General features: G+C 37.5%; 1 protein-coding gene across 6 annotated transcripts in view; it reads left to right on the forward strand.

Annotated features, from left to right (window-relative positions):
- Window positions 1-21926, forward strand: part of TJP1 (tight junction protein 1) — a 74141-nt gene that overhangs the window by 31007 nt on the left and 21208 nt on the right. For all 6 annotated transcript variants that reach the window (XM_065689090.1, XM_065689092.1, XM_065689094.1 and 3 more), the window contains exons 3-17: window positions 5175-5299; window positions 5521-5623; window positions 6998-7277; window positions 7835-7938; window positions 8538-8706; window positions 9058-9202; window positions 14797-14933; window positions 17213-17318; window positions 18137-18287; window positions 18827-18935; window positions 19627-19846; window positions 20259-20443; window positions 20576-20671; window positions 21102-21184; window positions 21525-21735. In XM_065689090.1, the coding sequence (XP_065545162.1) occupies window positions 5175-5299; window positions 5521-5623; window positions 6998-7277; window positions 7835-7938; window positions 8538-8706; window positions 9058-9202; window positions 14797-14933; window positions 17213-17318; window positions 18137-18287; window positions 18827-18935; window positions 19627-19846; window positions 20259-20443; window positions 20576-20671; window positions 21102-21184; window positions 21525-21735 (2224 nt within the window). The remainder of the gene's footprint in view (window positions 1-5174; window positions 5300-5520; window positions 5624-6997; window positions 7278-7834; window positions 7939-8537; window positions 8707-9057; window positions 9203-14796; window positions 14934-17212; window positions 17319-18136; window positions 18288-18826; window positions 18936-19626; window positions 19847-20258; window positions 20444-20575; window positions 20672-21101; window positions 21185-21524; window positions 21736-21926) is intronic.

Below are 21926 nucleotides of genomic sequence, written 5' to 3' on the forward strand. Positions count from 1 at the left end.
AAGGAAAGTCTTTCTGTTGATTCTTTTGAGTTTAGTGTTGTTGATTAAAAATAATCATTGAGAGCTTGCCCTCTTAAGAGAGTGGTTACACTCAGCTTGACCAAAAGGCTTTCTGACAAAGTACCGTGTCTTTAACTGCAACCACATGTAGAAGGAAAAGTATGGGTAAAACCAAAAATGTGTAGTCATAGTTATCTAGGCTACTTTTCAAGCTTCCAGTGATTTTTAGGTCAACAAGTTCTTGCACAAGAAGTATTATTTCTGTATGTAATTGCCTTTCACGTTTTCTTCTTGAAGCTGTCCAGTCATCCCTGGAGCCTGTGTAAACTTAAAACTTTTTTGATCGTATTACTTACTAAATCAGTACTGCCTTACACTCAAAAAAGGTTACTTCAGTTAAACTTGAAAATGACGTGTTCAGTCAGTCAAAAAAAAGGAATAATGAGATGCTGCAGTATGGTGTTACCACAAGCAAATTGTGAAATAATAGATAGGAACTAGAAATCACGTCTTTATATATAGTCAGATGTCCTTATATAGTAAATCAGTGAGAAGTGTGGTTTGATTATGGTTTCAGTTTTGATACTTCATGTGCCAAACTTCTGCCAAGTGTACTGGTTTAACTGTTTCGTTATTTCAGTAGGTATCTTTCATTTGGATGTTGAAAGCTGATGGCATGTACTGTTAATAATTTGGTAGCATTAATTTAGCCAATTAAAACCAAACAATGAATGTTTTTCATCTGCCAGATAACAAAACCAAAACTCTTATACTACTGTGAAGCAAACTGGTCCTTAGAATTTATCCTTAGTACTGGGAAGAGGATTTAAGAGAGCAACTGTAGATTTATTTGTGGGTTTTTTGATTTTCTTTATTATTTGTGACATTCTTGTAGTGTTAGGTTATCGAGTAAATGAGATGACTCCATTTTAGTTGGAAGGAGCAGAATGCATCCAGATCTTAGTTATCATCAAAGATATCTAGAAGCTACAGAATTGGAATAGACTTGAAATGCCACTCTGAGTGATTGTGGAATATTTTTTGTGTGAGCTTATCTGTTTGACTTGGCTGAGCTACAGAACTGCTGTAGAACTTTCACTGTCAGCCACACAAAGAACATTCTGAAGAATGGAACTCACTTTCTAGTGAGGCACACTAAAATGTCCCTCTGATTTTGGCTTAGCTGAGGGCAGTAAGAGGGCTGTGTATGATGGAATAAAGATACTTAACATGTGCAGAATTTCTGTGGGATAGATGCAAGTCAGGCTTCCCATTATGGGCTTCCTGTTTTATTGATATGCCTGCAAAGCTCTTTCACCAAACCTTTTTGTGCCTTTTTGTCAGTATTTGCGTTCAGAAATGAAGTTAGGCAAGTAATTGGAAAATTGAGGTCCAGTATAAATTTGTATAAACCTGCAGTAAGTCCCCCTGGGAAAGGCAGACAAGTCCAGAGCTGGTGTCAGTCTTGATCAGTTCATGTCTCTTCATAATGGCAAGCAGATCTGTTGTCCCTACAAGTGTTCCAAAGAAACTATGTAGGAACCAGGGTATCTTCCATGGTATTTGATCAAAACTACTTAATGAGTAAGGACCACTAACAGCTATTGGAATGAACAGCCTTAAAAATAGAGGGGGAATGCAAGTAGTTTGTTGGGTGCTCTGTGTGTGTTAGCAAAGTTTCATAGAATATTCTGAACTATATTTATTCCTGTTTTGAGACTTATCTCTATCCTGTAGTAATTCCAGCACTGACATTTTTACTTTGTTTTAGGCCTGTACTGTTCCCTGCTATATAACTCCATTGCTTCTGTCTGTGGCAGAGTAGGATTCCTTTAACTCTTCGTGGGCTCCATAAAGGTAGCCAAAACTGTAAAAACAGAAAGCAGTTTAGGTAGTACTCATCAGATTTTAGAAAACCAGTTATCATTTGTATGCAATTTCTTCCTGAAAGAAAAACAAAAAAGCCACAGGAGCAGATACTGTTAAGGTATTCTGTATGTATAATCTACTGATAAGCTTTTTTTTTTTTTTTTTTCATCCAAATATAAGATACCTTGAAGATACATGTGTTGGGGTTTTTTGAACATGTTTGGATCCTGTAATGACCCTTTAAAAAGGGGTTAGTATGTTATATAAACTTCGGAAGATGAGCCTCGCAGAAGGGAAGGGAGTGCTTTACATAGGGACTTCTTGTTGAAAAACACAGCCTTACTCACTTCTTCTGAAGGGTTTCTGTCTATGACCTTTTGTTACCAGAGATGTCATGCAAATTTGGGACATAGCATATTTAATCCCAGTAGTTGCAGTATATATATACGTTAGCCAAGGCACTTTGATAGTTCAAACATCAGGGGTTTTTTAATCCATCTGTTTCGTGTTTCTGAGAGAGTCTGGAACAGGGCACAGAAGCAGTCTGTGTTGTGATTTAATGCAGTAGTTGGTGAGTTCCAGCATGATTATGCAAAAGTCTTAATAGAAACTTTTTTTAGAGGAGAAGAGGCTTGAACTTCTAACCAAGAGTTTTGTTGCCTTTCTTTACTATCTTTCCAACTTCTTACACTGCTGCTTAGCTTGTAAGAGATTGAGCCAGTGTCAAGTTCAGCTAAAGCTTATCAGGCAGCTACAGTTCATGTTTTATTGAGAGAGCTTCTGCTTTTGTATGCTTAACTGTAAAAGACTTAAGGAGGATCCATGCACTTCATAGATTATATGGATTTCTTCATACTTGGAACTAAAGCTCTGTGTGTTTGTGTTAGATGTGTCTCCTTCTCCTGAAGAACCTTTCTGCTCCTCCCATGCTGCTGTACTGTGGGAGAGCAGAATAGTACATTTTAGGGTTGTTTTTTTTTTTTGTGTGGTGAGTGTTCGTTGGGTTTTGGGGGGGGGGGGGGGCGGGGGGGTGTTTTGCTTTGTGTTGTCACTACAATATCTAACAGGTGAATTTGTGATGTGGCGATTTAAACAAAAAAATAAATACATGATTTTAGTTAAGATACATGTTTATATCTTGTATAATCTGTAGTGATCATCTTGCTATTTCCAGACATGGCTAGGAGCTAAGTTCCATTTTGAGAGTAGTTCATTTTATTGTTTTATCTCTTAAGCTGAAGATAAGGCAGCATGATAAAAGGAAAAGTAGTAGGCTGAGGTTCACTGGCAGATTATTTTAAGTCTTAAATTTTTAAAAAGATTCAGGATTTCGTTTATACTTTATAATGTCGAGTATTTCTTCAGACTTCGATTTATGTTATTAGAAAGCATTTGACTAATCATGGGACTGATGTATGCATATGAGATTAGTGTTTCAGGCCTTCTTGAAAAGGAATAGCATGGAAAATGTGGAACTAGTTGTCTTAATAGCGGTGATCTGGTTTGCAAATCTGCTCAAAAAATAGAATGGCAAGCACCAAGACAGGATTCGTAGTGAGTTTCTGCATCTCTGCTGGCCTAATGATTTTATTTCTTGTCATGAGTGAAGAGCTACAAGAATTTTTTTTGTTTATGGTGTAAGGAAAGGTAGTGAACATTTAATGAAGTTTGACACAGATGTGTTTGTCTTCTCCTTTTCCTTCCCCACCCAAGTATATGGGTGTAATGGAATATTCAAAGAAGCAGCAGTGCTATGAAAAAGGGGAAATATTACTGTTTTGAAAGAGGTTTTTGTTACATATTTTCATAGCCTATTATATATTCTCTTGGTTTACTATTTAGAAAATAAAACTGAACCAAAACCTCAGCTCTCGTTATAAGTAGGCAGTTATGATCCTTTAGACTGTCCTGCATGGCACAGGGTTTCACTTAGTAATTAATTTCATTCATTTCATTTCATTTAGTAATTCATTTCTTGAATCCCAGCCGTGATTTCGGTTGATCAGGATGGGCTGCATCTTGAAAAGATGTCCAGTTTTCCTTTAATGACTTAAAATAAATGTAGAAGCAGTAAGGTGTATTCCACCCCACTCCCCTCCTACTTGTTAGACCAACTTAATGTTCTTCATACGTGGCAACAGTATTTGCTAACTATTGAAATTGATTTCTGAACAGTGAATCTCCAGACTTTTGTTTTAATATTGTATAGTCCTATTTATTTATTGCTTACAGGCTAAATCTGGACCAACTTTTTATGACCTTTATTCTGGGGGAAATGGGAATGAATATCATGTGTCTTGCAGTCAGGTGCAGACTGCCATGTAACTTCTGCCATCACTTTATGAAACTTGTTCCTAAAGCTGAGTCACGGTTTTCAAAGTCTCAAGAAGAAAGGAATAAGTCTGCCAGCATGGAGTGTATGCTGTGTGAAACAGGAGGAATTGACTGAAACCTCATCTTTCCCATTCACTGACTGTCATGCATAGTTGAAAACTTCAAAGTAAATTCTTGAGCAAAATACAGCATTTAAGTGGTAATATCCTTCTGACTGTTCTCTGGGCAATGACAGAGAAACTAGATAGTTTGTAAGTCAGTTAACATTTATAAAGTTTATTTCCCACCCCCACTGCTTCCAGGCAGAAATGTAAGCATCGTTCTTGATCCTGAAGTAACTAACAAGAATAACTTTTCAGAGGCATTGACCTTGCTGTAGTGGCAGGTCACCCTAGAGGGAAAAGATTGAAGCAAATTACTTTTGTTAAGATGTAGATGATTTGCAAGTGCTGACAAGGTTTTGATGTATTTAATGGTACAAGTGATCTTGGTATTCCTGAGAACTGAGCCTGCAGTCGTACTACTGTGTGCTGTGATCCTGTTGGTTCCTGAGCTAAGTGAGGTCAAGCTGGGTAAACGCCATATTGTGAAACCTCAAAGAAAGTGTTGCAGTATGTGATAACGGGTTTGAATCAGTATCTTGATACTGTGGTGCATGGTATGCTGTGCTTTCTGAAGACTGAGGTCTTGCTAATGACCACCCGAGGACCAGGCCATAAAAAAACTAAATCTAATCTCTTTCTCTTGAGAGAAATTGGATAGTTAGGCTAAGACTCTATGACTTCTAAAAGTGTTTATATTTATTTTTAATCACTCTCCTGTTCTTGAATCTCACGGCATGGTTCATTGATACTTCTTTCTTACAAAAAGTTTTGTACTTCCCATAGGACCTTTCTGTGTTTGATAGAGGAATGTGAATTTTGACCATGTAAATATAAGGAAGTAAAAATATTCCTTCTATTATGTTATAGGCCCCAGGATTTGGTTTTGGTATTGCAATATCTGGAGGAAGAGATAATCCTCACTTTCAAAGTGGTGAGACATCAATAGTTATTTCTGATGTGCTGAAAGGAGGCCCAGCAGAAGGACTGCTGCAGTAAGTGCCAAACTCTACCTGTATTCGAATCTGGGGGGGGGGCATTTATATTTGTCAGTGGTAGGTAAGCCTCACAATTGTTTTGCTCTCAAGATGCTTATCTGTAATTGTTTCTATAGTAGGTTTATAATACAGTTAGTCTGGTCAATGACACACATTCCCCCTTATTTTCCCCTTATCATAAAGTATTTATGTTGTGCATTGTGATGTTTTTCATTTAGAGAAAATGACCGTGTTGCAATGGTTAATGGAGTTTCAATGGATAATGTCGAGCATGCATTTGCTGTTCAGCAGCTGAGGAAAAGTGGGAAGAATGCCAAAATCGTAAGTGAATGTCTTAAAGATTTAAGCTTACTTAAGTTTTGTAGTTACAGAGCAAGAGTGAAATGGTGTACTGTCTTCTATGAAATGCAAGCATGATGCAAGGTACTAGAATAATACCTGTGTGGTGCTGCATGTAGTGAGTGACGATCAATATGCATTTATCATGTGGGTCACTCAAAGTTTTTTTTTTTAATGGAAATGGTGATATTTAGGTAGTGTAGCACTGGATATTTTGGACTCCTTTTCTTCACTGTGTAAAGTTCTCAGTTTGCCAAAAGCACTCTTACCAAGATTTTCAAAGGCTTGTGTATGCTGAAGGACTTTACCCACAGTTCAGGCACTAACACAATTCTTTTTATGTTCAGTAAACAGTTTGCCAAAATAAAGTATAATTACCTTAATTCCTATAATTCTGTAGGCTTATTCAAAGCAGTTTGCTTTTGAACTTTGGAAAATGTACAGGTCATCACTTAAGGGTAGTAATCTGGTGTTCTGTAGAAGTTTGAGATTTTTACAAAAACTTAAACAGAAATGTACAATGTCTAACAACTAGTTCAGGAAAACAGCCTCTAGGGCTTGTAGAAAAGCTTTCATGCTGACAGGTTTCTAGTGCTCTTCTGCTTTTAATATACTTACAAAAAGTGTGTCATATTTTGTATTTGTAGATTTAGCAATTTCTTAAAGCTGCACAAACCAAAATGTGAGCTGTGCAGGGCTTTCAGCATCTTGCATATTTGGTGTATAGATTAATGTAATGAAAAGCAGTTAATGAAAACTTGATGCTATAACTTGGTTCAGTTCTGGAATATGTAGCAAATAAACCTCTAAACAGGCTTGAAGCTTTTTCTGGAAACAGCTGACTACGCTAGTGTAAACCAACTTTGAACTTACAGTGAAAATGTTCCTCTTCCTCTGTGGCTTGCCTAAATATTGCTTTGGGAGGCTTCAAAGTTGAAGAGAATTTCTGTCAGTAACACACTGAGTGTATAGTAGGTTATGGTAGGAAAAGGAAGTTTTTTAGCAGTGCCGGTAACTGATCTGTAGGTTTAAGCAAGAGAGAGAACATTCAAATGTGCAGCTCTGAAGACAGAATATTGTGTTATGTATTATTGTAATATGTTATCATTTTGCCACTTTTGGGGAACCAAAAAGGACTAAAACAACTGTCAAAACAAACATACCACTCAAAAAAAAAATGTTTCTAGTAATCTGTATTGATTGCATAGAATTTTTATAGTGAGGATGCGAGAAGTCAGGGCATTCATAAATACATACGTGTTTTCTTGTGAGTTTTGGGCTTGTCTTGTTTTCTGACCTTCAGTAACACCATTAGCATTACACAGCTAGAGGCTGATATCTAGTATTTGGTTGTAGACTATCCGAAGGATGAAAAAAATTCAGATTCCAGTGGCTCGACCAGAACCTGAACCAGTGTCTGAAAATGAGGATGATAGCTATGATGAAGAGATACGTGATCCAAGAAGCAGCCGTAGTGGTCTAAGTGCTAACAGAAGGCATGAAAAGAGCTGGGTAAGAGATCGGAGTGCTAGCAGAGAGAGGAGCTTATCACCAAGATCAGACAGAAGGTCAGTTACATCAAGTCAGCCTGCAAAACCCACCAAAGTAACACTGGTGAAATCAAGGAAGAATGAAGGTAACTTGTATGTAATTCTCTTGCTAAGACTTTTGCTGTTTTTTAAAGGCCAACTGCTTCATTCAGTGTTAAGTGCTTCATTGTATGAGCAGTGCTTTTAACAGTTTTTTGGCCCATTTTACCAGTAGCTAGCTGAAAATTTAAAAATCGCTACTGTGTTTCTGGTGGTATTTTTCATATTCCAAAATACGTGGGCTTAATTAAAGTATCATATAATGTAAACAAACCCCAACTGTGCACCTGACATTTGGTGTTCAGTGGCTACGTACTTTACATATGCTTTAGCTGAGTCTTCAGTGCCTGTCTTGTTTGGAAAAGGACAAAATGTATGTAGTGTCTAAATTAAGCTATTGAATAACAGCAATGATAACAGGCAGAGTTAGAAAAGAGATTGATATAATGGTAAATCCATAGTGTAATTCCACTACAGCCCTTCATGTGCCAAGTTCACTGTCCTCTTTCTGTTTCCAGTGTAAATGTAAATCTTCACATACCTCCTTACTTTTTTTACTGCTGTTTCATCAGTTCTCTTCTTCTTTTATTGCTGATGTATAAAGAGTATGGTCTACGGTTGGCAAGTCACATATTTGTGAAGGAAATATCACAGGATAGCCTGGCAGCACGAGATGGCAATATTCAGGAAGGAGATGTTGTACTGAAGGTACAGTAAACAGTGGGGATGTTGGCTCAAAAGGAAGTGTTGTGCAAATGTTCTTAGAATTAGCTGTCTCTTACTAGCATAATTATTGTTGGTAGAAGATGTATAATTTACTAAATAATTTCAGACATCAGTTAATTTAAGTATAAATCAGTATTTCTCAGATGTTGTGCCATTGAGCAGTACTGGAACATGTCTTCAGTTTAAATGTTGATTTTATTTTTTTTAATTATTTTTTTGTACAAATCAATGTATCCAGGGATTTTTAATTCATACTAGCACTTTTTATTTGAAGATACTGATGTGAATGTGTTGGTGCAGAAAAATATGCCATTCCTAACTCTGCTGAATATAGCAGTGCTATTTCAAAAAGCGCAACTAATACTTTAAAAGTTTTGTATTGGTGTTAGAGGCTTTGTCTTTGAAAGGTGAAAATAATTTTCTCTATTATGTTATATAAGGATTAGCCTAATAGTCTTCCATTGTATGTTGGTAATTGGGTAAATATCTTGGATGTTTCTAAATATAATCTGTGGATATGTATATCTGGAGAGTCACTGTTTTTTTTACAGTAACTTCATATATGCTTTTTTCTCTTCTAGATAAATGGCACAGTGACAGAAAATATGTCCTTAGCAGATGCAAAAACACTAATAGAAAGGTCAAAAGGCAAGTTGAAGATGGTCGTTCAGCGAGATGAAAGAGCTACACTGTTGAATGTCCCTGATCTTTCTGACAGTATTCATTCTGCTAATGCGTCAGAAAGAGATGGTGAGTATGAATAAACTTAATTTCCAAAGGGAGAGAGGAATTCCCTGTGTTGTAAAGACGTGAAGTAAATAAGTGGGATGGGTGGAGGGGGGAGAAGAGTTAGGAGTGAGGTTGTCATGTGGGTAAATTCTTGTTTGATGTGATTGAAATCTACACCTTCAAAAACGGGAGAAAACTATAGAGTTCTAATTCTCATAATTGTTCTGTCAGGAATATTAGATGTTTCCAAATAATAAATAGAGATTCAACATCTTCATGAAAGTTCTCTGCAAAAGCTTATTTCCATTTGAGCAGGTCATGCCACCATTTTAATTACAGTCATTTCATGAAAAAACAACTTTTATTTAACAGACATTTCAGAAATTCAGTCGCTGGCATCAGATCATTCCAACCGATCCCATGACAGGCCCCGCCGCAGTCGTTCACGATCTCCTGACCAGAGGTCAGAGCCTTCAGACCATTCCAGACATTCTCCACAACAGCCCAGCAACGGCAGGTGATGGCAGCATTATATTATTCTATTTTTTTTTTTTAAATCAACTATTTAATGTGTTGTAATAGTACTTTGATTTAAAATGTGAGTAATGTGGTGCAGAGCTATGATAGCAGTAATATGGCATTCTTTGTCTTGAGAGATGCAGCTGATAATGATCCAAATTTTGTTAGACTTCAGGAGAAATTGAATGTTTAACTTCAATGCTATCCCTTTTTTAAACATAACCTTAGAGCATGGTTGTATTAATGCAGTGTAAGTTTGATAGCGATATGTTACTGAAGCATATGCAGTTACATTTTGCTTTTTAGAAAGTAGTTAACTGCAAGGATATTCGAGCAGACTAGCAGCACAGTTCCTGTGGAATGTCCAACCTGGGTAAACATATTGAAATTTTGCTTTATTTAGGCACAGGCTTTTATTTTTCTCACTAGCTGCCTTTAAAGTTATCTTCTGTTTCTGCACATTTTGTTTCTGAATACATTTAACGTCTATCAGATAACGTGTATTGCATAGCAGATTTAGCTTTTGGAATGTAGTTTTTAATATTTGAACTTGATAGTAGGACTTCCATGATAATTCTGAAGTAGACAAGTTTTATATGAATTTAGAGAGAAGTCATCTTTTGTATGGTTTGATACGTCTTCTTCTGTCATGTGAGACTTCAGTCTTGAATAATATAAGTATGTCCTGTTTTGTATTTCCAGTCTGTTGGAAATTGACATTTTAATTTATTGATATAGAATGTCAGTGTTGGATTTTAGGTTCTATTAAATATTTGTAAGAGAAAAGTTTACCTTCTGGATGATCACAGATGATGGAGTAGAAGTTAAACTTATCTATTGCAAATTCCAAATTCAGAGCCTGTATTTGAAGTTTTACAGATACAGTCAAAAATACAGATACTGCCAAAACCCAATTGCAGCTGGCTGTTCCATAAAACAAAGATAAGCCTGACTAGTTACTAATAATGTTTTGTTTGCCTAAGGGGAAAATAACGCTTGCACCTTTTAAGGTTTGTAGTGTCTTCTAATGGCTTATAAAACTGCAAGGCAGATCTTACGTGCACGCACACCTGGTTGGGTCATGGTTTACAAACATCCCTGTTTCTCTTCCATCTATGTTGTTTGGAGGGACCACAAAGCATGAAAGTTTGTTCTCAAATAGGAGCCCTGTATTAATGGGAAAATCTTAAAAGCAGCATCCGAGATGCTGGGATTTGATTCTGAAGGTTGAGGTACCTCTGTTGGTTTTTAAAGCCTTTCTTTCTGGGCCCTGCATTTCTAATGTAATGCAAAAAGGGCTTGTGGAGGGAGGAACAAAAAAACCCACAAAGCCGTCAAAACTGAAACTGTGACTGACTTACCCTAGTGTTAGTGCTTTCCTGTCCTGTTACAGTGGTTTAGGTACATGGTCACTTCCTCCCTGTGGACTACACTGTCAGAAGAATTAAGTCCTTCCTGAGAAGGATCTTTGAAGTTATCTCAACTCTGAATGCATCCGCTCTATCTACTTTATGAACAAGAACTACCTTGGCATGGATTGACTTCCTGTTGGACATGTTCTTTTCAAGATCAGAAAATCTGGGCCCTGAGCCATGTAAAGAAAAATATGTTAAAAGCAACTTCTCTTCGTAGTGATTATTTGTACAAGTTCAGATCTGTTGTAAGATAAAATTAGCTGCAGCTGCTTTATAATTTAAAATTTGGTAGACACACTAGAAGAAAAAAAGGTTTGCGAATCACAATTGAGACATCTGTCCACTTTCAAAACAAGTTGAGAAACTGGAATACAGGACAAGCATCAGCTCTGTTTTGAAAGATCTTAGGAAGATGCTTCTTGGCTGTCTTTTCATGCTAAACTTTTTGATATGTGCTAAAAACACTTTTTGAAGGAGCCTGCATGTTCAAAACTTGGTGTGCAAACAAACATTCCAACTGTGTATTGCAGAGAGTCTCATTCAGTTCTGAAGTAATAGTCGCAGCTAATGGCAGTTATGTATAGCTGATGTCATTTTGTGACTGAAAGTCACGTGCTTGTTACATACACTTTTAAAAAGAAAGGGGTGGAAAGTGAGGTAAAGGGGGCCCTGACGCAGCACAGATGTTAAACAATAGTGTCACAGTGCACACAGTGAACAATACATAGTGTCTTGGGAAGTGCAGCTGTCAGGTTTTTAACAAGTTTCTGTCACCCAGAACCCAGTGACAGCATCAGTCAAGAGTTTCCTTGTATCATCTTGTAATGTGAAATACTCGGTGATTACCAGGCAATTCGAGTGAATCAAGAAAAATATACTACTCTCCTGCTGTTCTGATTTTCTTCCTTTTTATCACCATTTGTACTTCCGTCAGCTTTTTCCCATTCAAGCTTTGTTGTCTTAGATGGAGTAAAACTGACGTTTGCAGGCATTGAAGTTGTCAGAGTTTGTCTACATGCATAGCAGTAGCCCAAGTCTAGAAGGTTATTGCTTCAGATACTTACCCACCACTATTTTGTGCTGTGCTCTCAATATCTCTATTTTAGTTACTGTTCTTGGGATCTGTTTTCTTCCATAATTATGCTCCTTTTTCTATATGCAAGTATAAAATCAGCACAAAATTCCACTAGTTTTGGACTATGTGGAGAAGAAACATAAAATGAACTTTCTCGTTTAGTAACTGCAGTATTTTTAAAGCAAAACAGGGATACTACTACTTTGGAATAGTGCTTCTCTGCAGTGTTAAGAGATGTGTGGAAACAGGGAGGGCTCATGGGGAAATCTACTGTAGTATCTTGTTAACAGGTGCTCATTACCCAAAAATCTGTGGACAGGGAGGGGAATTAGTTATAGCTTACACTGCTACAGGACTTTTTTCCAAGACACTTAATCTGCATTTAAACTGCTAAATGTATGTGTGTCTGTTTTTAATGAGCCAGGAAGTATTTTCAGGGGAATGACGAGTCCAGTTATACTTTAGTCTGGTGTTGGAGGTGAAAAATAGAAGCTTTTAGCTTATGTACGTAATTTTACATGCAAATTTAAAATATGCTGGAAATCAGAAAGAGAAGTAGTAAGATTTTCACAGGTGAACTTGGGGAGCAAAGTAGAAAGATCGAGGCTAACTTCTAATTATTTTGGATGTAGTAGTTTCAGCATAATTTTAATCAACTCTGGAAGCTCCCCCAAAGGGGTTTATCTGAATAAATAAGACACAAATAAGTATTTTAAAAATTAGGCTGCTGTACTTGTTTTTACCAGTGACTTGCAACAAGATGGTTGTTATAATGTAAGGGTGCCAGTGTCTTCCCAGATGGTTGTGATGGCAGTATTTCCGGTGCTTTTCTGTATTCTTAGTGTGTGTGTGTATGTTTCTGTTTGGTGGTGGCTTTTTTTTTTCTTTTCAGTTGTCTTCAGGCACGCAGTATTAGAACTGGCAGAAGAAAGTGCTGAAAAGTCTTTAGTGTGTCTTGGCTGAATAGCGAAGCTTTGTTTCTGGGGTTTAAGATCTCACATTGCTTCAGGAAAGCACGTTCTTGTATTTAGATGTTTACTATTTATTCTTTTTTGCACATCTTGGATGAATAGATTTGTTGGGATCTGTTGCCTGAGTGATACTTCTAACTCTTGGAAGTATTGGTTTTGTTTGAAAATAGTATTTACTCTGTAAAATGAATTATTTTATTTTATTTTTGATGCGTTTGAACTTTAAGGGACTTGATACTCATTATTGCCTCATAGCACCATCTAGCCGTTGGTAGTGGAAGACTTGACAGATACCTGCTCTAAGAGAGGAGATGGGCTTGCACCTACTGACCAGCCCATTGTTCTCTTTGAGGAAGTATTTTTCCCCTCCTGGGCAACTGAGTCTCTTAATACATAAAAAGCTGTGATTTGCTTGTGTCTCTTGTCTCTGATACTTTTTATATCCTTGTTCATTTGACAACTTTCAGCAATTGAGTAGGTGCTTTGAGCATCTCTTCACATTTTTCTTTCTTTTTTTCCTTTTTTTTAATGTACATGGTTTTGAATTAAGACTCCCTCTTTAGTATATTGACCTACTTTTGTTTTTACAGGTGATTATTAATGCTCTGAGCCTATTAAATGATTAAAGTTTCAAAAGATAGCAGTGTAACAGCATTTTGACATACAATGTGTACTGTTCATTTCTACTATGGTACAGCTGGTAGCTATACCTTTATATAACAATATAAGAATCATAGAATAGTTAGGGTTGGAAAGGACCTCAAGATCATCTAGTTCCAACCCCCCTGCCATGGGCAGGGATATCTCACACTAAACCATATGACCCAGGGCTTTATCCAACCTGGCCTTGAACACCGCCAGGGATGGAGCATTCGCAACCTCCCTGGGCAACCCATTCCAGTGTCTCACCACCCTAACAGTAAAGAATTTCTTCCTTATATCCAATCTAATCTTCCCCTGTTTAAGTTTTAACCCATTACCCCTTGTCCTGTCACTACAGTTCCTAATGAACAGTCCCTCCCCAGCATCCCTACAGGCCCCCTTCAGATACTGGAAGGCTGCTATGAGGTGTCCACGCAGCCTTCTCTTCTCCAGGCTGAACAGCCCCAACTTCCTCAGCCTGTCTTCATACGGGAGATGCTCCAGTCCCCTGATCATCCTCGTGGCCCTCCTCTGGACTTGTTCCAGCAGTTCCATGTCCTTTTTATGTTGAGGACACCAGAACTGCACACAATACTCCAGGTGAGGTCTCAGGAGAGCAGAGTAGAGGGGCAGGATCACCTCCTTCGACCTGCTGGTCACGCTCCTTTTGATGCAGCCCACGATACGGTTGGCTTTCTGGGCTGCGAGCGCACACTGCCGGCTCATGTTCATTTTCTCATAGACCAGCACCCCCATGTCCTTCTTTATTCTTTCCTTTCTAAAGTTTTCCTAAAAGTCTTTGTTTTACACATTTGTAAGAAATGCATAAGAAGCAGTGAGTTGTTGTATTACTGAAGTACATGGATGACTGAGTGTATGGGAAGCACTCCTCTCCTGTAATAGCTTGGATTGAAGGCCTTACAGTCTTCTGAAGACTAAGATATCAGGGGCATGTTTGTGTTCTGCCTTCTATCTCTGCAAATCCCTACCAAGAGCTGCATTGGCAACACTTTTGTTCCAGAGCACATGGCATACAAAGGGCCAGATATATTAGCCTGATCACAGCAAAGCTGAAGAATTAAGTCTAAAAATCCATGATTTCTGTAGGGAGGTGTGTGAAGACAGCCGTCATAACTGCTCTTCTTGGTTTCTTCCCTTTACTTCTCAATTTCTTTGAAAGCTTTCAGTATGCAAGCATGACTTCTGTGCTTGAAGTGGAGAGCAGTGTGTTTCACAGTGTCCCTCCTCTTTCTAAATAGCCATATCTAGAGAATAATATAAAGTTAGGGAAAAAATGCCTGGATTAAGAAATGGTAAAAATTATTAATAAGGTGATAGTCTAAGAACAAAGCCTTGTTAAATAATGATTGGTAATTCCTTACCCACTAGACATGAACTTCATGAATGAAAGGATTTATTCTTTAGTCTTCATAGACGAAAGTCATAGAAACAATTCCATATGTAGAATGAAATCTTTTTTCTGATACAGTCTTCGAAGCAAAGAAGATGAAAGAGTAACTAAACCAGGAGCGGTCTCTACACCTGTAAAGAATGCAGATGATGTTTCTAAAACTATGGAAGAGGTAGCAGTTGAAAGAGCTGAAAAACAAACTCCACCACTTCCAGGTAAAAACATAAAAATATAGTAATTGTGTATGATGCTGAGAATGGATGACCAGTGAAGACTTCATGCCATTGTGTATTTGTGGAATGATTACTAAGGTCTTAAAACAGACCAAGTCCTAAGTATTATTCTGAATATTAACAGTCTTTGTAATCCTACCCCTGTTTATATCTTGGAGTTTTGGTCCTGGAAACCTAAGCTGTGGGGTCTGCCCGTTTATACAGGGGTCAGGCTTCAGGGTTTAGAGCTGTATTTGTAGGTGATGGTCATAAAGAGTTTTGTCCTGATTCTCAAGCAAGGCTAAGATCTGCTGTTTCTCTTCTGAGAGGCAATTAGTAGACTGTTTTTTAGGGATTACTGTAGCAGACTATATTTAAACAAGGATGTAGGCAAGCATGTTTAGAACTACTGCTCCCGAGACAATTCAGAACACTCTGAAATGCTCTGTTAGTGTAGCACTTGCTAATTACAGTCATGGACCAAGAAGGCATTTTAACAAGTGCAGTACATCTAACAAAACCTCATTCATGTTTTTCCAAAAGGGAAGGATAAGCTAAATGGCAGTAGATAAATACCAGTTGGTGTAAAAGAGACAAAAAGTGTTATCAGTGACAAGACATTGTTCTGGGCAGGCTGATTTGTAATGTTTTTGTTCACAGAATTGAGGTACTTTCGGTGAAATTTTGAGGAAGAGGAGCTGTGCAGGTGGTTTAGAGGTGGCTCTTGAAAGGCTGGGCCGAATGAGGAAAAAGCACATTCAAACTTGAAAATATGTGCAGTCTTAGGGAATGAGCGGTTACACTCCCGTATATAGTATTTAGTAGCTCAGTGAAGAATTGGAGGAGTTATGGTGTTGATAGTAAGTTTGTATTTGCCAAAATAGAAAAAAGATATGGTAGTGAGATTGCATGAATTCTGTCTTTTTATAAAATTTTAAAGATTAATAACTGGCAAAATTCAAAGCCGGACAGGATAGGAGATGCTTGAGATGGTTCGTAATCCAAAATCATGTACTAATGATTAGTTTGAAGGACTGGCAAGCAAGTAATAAGTACTGTGAGGATTTTGTTGGTTAGTGGGGAAGAAGGAATTATTCGTTACTGAGTGAATGAGAAGATGCATGTGGAAATACTTAGTTTAGATGGGAGGAGATGTAGGCTAATATTTGAAGATAATATTTAAATTTGTGTCTGCAGATAAAATGAACTTGCTATAATATATAGTCTGAGAGAAAAAAGTGCAATAAAGGATATAATCCTTTAACAGCTTCACAGAAAGTGCTAGGGAAATTAGGATATTTCAAAGACTGTAATGAAAATGTGGCTAGAAAAGTAGTTGGTAGATTCTGTGGCAGCTTGCTGCTTAGACTGAGGGCAAGAAAACTCATGGTTGTTTGTGTCAAAGGAGGGTGGAAGGAAAGTATTTGTTCAGAGGGATTCATCAGAGGTTGAAATTACCAATTTCAAACTAGTCCATTCAGTAATTTGAAAAGAATACAGAGTTCTTGTTTGAAGCCAGCCTCGTTTGAAATCAACTTTTTTCAACTGTGCAGAGATATGCCTTAAATAGAACTTCTTTTAAAATAACCAACCAAGTAGCAGAGAAGAGCCCCTGTTAATGTTCGTTACCCTGCTCTTGCAGGGGGGTTGGACTAGATGATCTTTTTAGGTCCCTTCCAACCCTTGGGATTCTGTGATTCTGTGATTCTGTGATTACCAAGGGAAGACAGCAGTGGCAGTTTCCTCTTAGTGACTTGAGAGAATCTATGCAGCAAAGCCATAGTATGGGCTTACCTTTAAGAACCGCCAACTGGACCAAAGTAAGCATCAAAATCTGCCAGCCTCAAGGCATGCAGCAGTAGTTCGAGTGTAGTGTTTTCATTTCAGGAATTGAATTCCTGATGGAAGAGAGCCCATGGAAAATGTAAAAGTTATATCAGTTAAATCAAGGTGAGAGACGGCGGGGTTGAAAGTGGTCTTGGGATCACACAGCCTTCTAGTTCTCGTAGTTCTACAGTGTTCGGAGTACTTAATGAAGTACAAAGGAAGTTTGGGATTTTTACTGAGGTAATACTTAAGCCAGTAATCATGCTGATTGATTTGAATAGCACAGTGAGAGTGTCTTCTGTTGTTCTAAGTTTCTAATATTTCGCTGCCAAATGTGTTGAAGTAGGCTAGAGGTGGGTTACTGAATAAGTCATTAATTTTTAATAAAGCTAAGCTTTACTTTATCATCTTTAAATCACCAAATGGATATTTGAAGTCTTTTGCTATTTTAATAGAACCAAAGCCCGTGTATGCACAAGGAGGTCAGCCAGATGTCGATTTACCAGTCAGTCCGTCTGATGGCCCTTTACCCAATTCAACCCATGAAGATGGAATGCTTCGGTAATGTAACTCTGAATTCTATTCAAATATGCCTGGTTCTTGAGCAAACCAAGCTTTTATCTGAAGTGATGGATAACCGGTGTAAATGATCTAATATCAAGTCCAATATGCTGTGCTGATACTTCTGTTCAGAAATATCAGGATATAGACTTAAAGTTTATTCCTGAGGCCTGCTGGCGTTTGTATTGTTTAATATACCATTTTAAAGTCTAGTACATGGAAATGAGCAGTTAGAATGATCAACTAGTGAAAAGAATCTGCAGTGTTTCTTTCTTTCTGGGCACCCTGCCCCTCCTGACCTGTCCCCATCTCCAGAGAGAGGAGAGATACTGTAGCATATTCTTTTGCTTTTATGAAATAATCGGAGGGCAGTGACTAAAGGTCACTACAGCAATGTGCGAAGTTGCAACATGGAAGTGAGTCTGCTTCAACTGGGATCTCCTCTATTGACATTAGTGTACATAAGAGTAGATTCTAGTTTGGTTTTGTCTTCAGAGCCAAAATAAGTGTATATGCCAGGACAATTGTTTACAAGGAGGAACATTTCTGGAAGAGTGTCCAAGTGTCTCACTTAAATCACTGTATGAGTGTAAGACAAACCAACCCCAGTAAACAAGTGAATACTGGTGGGTTTTTTGAAGTGCTGCTAATGAGTGTGTTGTAATGCTGCAGTTGATAAGCAGTTAATGATATGGATAGCAAAACATTCTCTGATTTAAATGTTAAGGAGGTTAGTTCTTTGCATATGCTCAGTCTCAAATTTACCAGCATGTTTTATGCTATTACATCTCTAAGTGAAATATTTTCTAAATCTCTAGGCCAAGCATGAAACTGGTAAAATTCAGAAAAGGAGATAGTGTTGGCTTGCGACTAGCAGGTGGCAATGATGTTGGCATATTTGTAGCTGGTGTTCTGGAAGACAGCCCTGCAGCAAAAGAAGGATTAGAGGAAGGGGACCAGATTCTCAGGGTATGTCAAAACCAATAACAGTACAAATGTTTTCCTGTACCAAAGTAGGTTTCCTTTCTGTAGCATTGAATATATTACCTTTGTAGTTCTTAGAGGGGTTTTCTTTTGTATGTGCTTACTCCATGAATTAATAGCAGCAAAAACTCCTGTTTACTATATTGTTGTTAGGAAAACGATTAAGTTTTACATCCGATTTCTGAGATTGATTCAGTTGATAAAGTTGTTTGAGTTTGATAACAGTTGTGTCACTAAGTTGTGAGGACTCTTACTGGTGGTTTTAAATGTTCTGTAATATTGATCTAAGGAACAGCTAATGAATAGCTACCTATAATTCTGGAAGCTATGGTTTGTCGAGAGATAGTGTGGCACTACTCAGAGATACAAGAGAGACCTTGAGACAGATGCACTTGGTGCATGTATGAAACTGAATTCAGAAAAAAAATCATAGTAATAAGCCGATACGGGTTTCCCATTGTATAGTTAAATCTGTTACAATAATGCCATATGCTAAATCAAACCAATTACTTCATTGATACCAGGTAAATAACGTAGACTTCACAAATATCATCAGAGAAGAAGCTGTCCTTTTTTTGCTTGATCTTCCTAAAGGTGAAGAAGTGACCATTTTAGCACAGAAGAAAAAAGACGGTAAATATTTGTATATTGGGAGCAATGTAGTAGACTGCTTGGAACAACATAAGAAGTATAGTGAATGATGACTAACTTCTGGCTTTCAAGAAGTTGTTGCCTTATGAAGACTGTCAAGTTTTGGGTTTTATTTGGCTTTGGGATAGGTTATTACTACAAATGGACTAGAGATTGAAATTGTAACAGTACCCCACGAAACCCAAAGGAACAAACAAAACCCCCTAACAAAACAACCCCACAAAAACCCTACTGAAAGTAACTCCTGGCATCTGATAGAAGTATGGGGTGAAACCTGGGGGCAGCAGGAAAGTCTGTTGCAGTCATACCATTGTATCCTGGGTTCAGCTGTAACTGTTACAGCTGAACCCAGGACACATTGAAAGTGAGTGATTATACTGTGTTGCACACACAAACTTCTTTCCCAGTAAGATTAATTCCTTCCAAGTGAACTGAATTGAACTTGCATTGGCAGAGAATTTCTTGCCTTGAAAGCTGAGTTTATATTGGTAGATTAAGTTGGTATTAATAGTTATGCTGTTTGAAATGGAGCAGCTTTGAGACATTACAGCTTCTTGAAGTATTAATATATATTGAAAACAAACAGAAGGTTGTTTTGCTCTTGTGAGCATTAGGACATCACTTGAATTAACATAACGCATTCTACTTCTGGTTTTCTTTTTCCTTTTTTCAGTCTACCGTCGCATTGTTGAGTCTGATGTAGGGGATTCTTTCTATATTAGAACTCATTTTGAATATGAAAAGGAATCTCCTTATGGACTAAGTTTCAACAAAGGTGAAGTGTTCCGTGTGGTGGACACTCTGTACAATGGCAAACTGGGTTCATGGCTGGCAATTCGAATTGGCAAGAATCATAAGGAAGTCGAAAGAGGTATCATACCTAACAAAAACAGGTACGATATTAAATTCATAAATTGCTGGTTTAAAGTTATGATTATAATTATGCATCTGTAGAATGAATGGCTGCACTTGGCTGCAGGACACAGGTTTATAGAACTGGTTTAGTCAGAAAAAGTAACAGTGTTAAGTTGAAGTTAAATATCTAACCTATGTATTTGCTTTTAACTCTTGTACAGTCCACAAAAACACTAAAAGCTTTCTCTTCTATACAAGAGACAAGGCTATGTAATGCTTTAGAAATGTGATATCAGCCTCAGTAGTTCAATCTTGTTCTTTCGAATACAGAAACAACAAAAGTTTGATTCAGCAGGTAGTAGTGGGTTTTGGAAGTATAAGCTTGCTAGTCAAGCATTACTTCAGAAGCTGACTTCTGTGATAACTGGTTGGGATTTGTTGTCTTCTTAGAGCTGAGCAACTAGCTAGTGTACAGTACACACTTCCAAAGACAGCAGGAGGAGATCGAGCGGACTTTTGGAGATTCCGAGGTTTGCGTAGTTCAAAAAGAAATCTACGAAAAAGCAGAGAAGATCTTTCTGCACAACCTGTTCAGACAAAGTTTCCTGCCTATGAAAGAGTTGTTCTTCGGGAAGGTATGGCTGTATCCTTACTGTTGCAGAATAACAGATCTATGTAATTTGCTTTGTTGTAGCCTACATATAGAAGAGTGTCTTGCATTTGTTTTAAGCAGTCAATGCATTTTGACTTTTTGCTTTCAATTCTAGCTGGGTTTCTCAGACCTGTAACCATTTTCGGTCCAATAGCTGATGTGGCACGTGAGAAACTTGCTAGAGAAGAACCGGATATCTTTCAAATTGCAAGTAAGTGTGGAATAATATTTTGTGCAGTTATAAAATAGTCAACTTCCTTTTAGCTAGACAGTTTCTACATTACTTCAGCTGTTACCTTATTTAACAAGATGTTGATAGTGTAAAGGAACAGACAAAATGTAAGCTCTTTCACTGGTTGCTTAGAATTCTCTGAGGGTAAAAGTAATATTGGTTCTATTTATAGCCTTCTCAAATTTAATTTTAATTTGGTACTTTACCCTGTTTCTAAGTGCTTTTGTAAAGATACAGTGATTTTTCGTGGTCAAATCAGTGGGCTGATTTAAATGTATTATTTTGAGGCAGGGGAAGTGTCTTCAATCAGAATTAACAGTTTGACTCATTAAGATAAAACCACTCCATAGCTCAATGTAGAATATTTTGTAAACTTGCAACAGATTTTTTACTGTGTCCTTTTCACCAGAAAGTGAACCAAGAGATGCTGGTACTGACCAGCGTAGTTCGGGCATTATTCGTCTTCACACTATAAAACAGATAATCGATAGGGTAAGTCTTTTACTGTCACTGTACTTTTTAACATGAAAAGAGTAAAACTGATATCATGAAGTAAAGTGTTAGGTGTTCCAAATTTAAAAGACTTAAGTAATGAGTGTGTTTAAAAATAATTTGCTCATGTTCAAAATGTATATGCCTGTGTAGCCTGCTATTGGAATTTGTTTGGTTTCCAGTATTCAAATAGGAAAAGAATTTGAATCAATACTTTGAGACAATGAACCCTATAAAAGTCGCAGCAAGTAAATTTCTGGAGGATGTTAAAGGGAAAAAGAAATAATAAAAAAATCTTAAGTGAATCACTTCTGTGCTTCTGTCCTTTTTACCACAACAGGACAAACATGCTTTATTAGATGTCACTCCTAATGCAGTGGACCGTCTGAATTATGCCCAGTGGTATCCTATTGTAGTGTTCCTAAATCCTGATTCTAAGCAAGGTGTAAAAACTATGCGAATGAGGTTGTGCCCAGAATCACGAAAAAGTGCCAGAAAGCTGTATGAAAGAGCTCACAAGCTACGCAAAAATAATCACCATCTCTTCACAAGTAAGTAATTACATATACTAATTTTAGTATATCTGAGAGGGAGGGGGAAGTGTTCAGTAACCAACAGCTCATTGATGCATGCATTGTTTGCACGTAACTGCATAAATGTAAAGTAATATGAAATGTCAAAATGACGTTTCTAATAATAGATCTGGTGGCTTTGCAGGTTTGTCAGCCAAAATCAAACATGT

The sequence above is a fragment of the Lathamus discolor genome, chromosome 8 (assembly GCF_037157495.1).
Source record: "Lathamus discolor isolate bLatDis1 chromosome 8, bLatDis1.hap1, whole genome shotgun sequence".
Classification (NCBI taxonomy): Eukaryota; Metazoa; Chordata; class Aves; order Psittaciformes; family Psittacidae; genus Lathamus; species Lathamus discolor.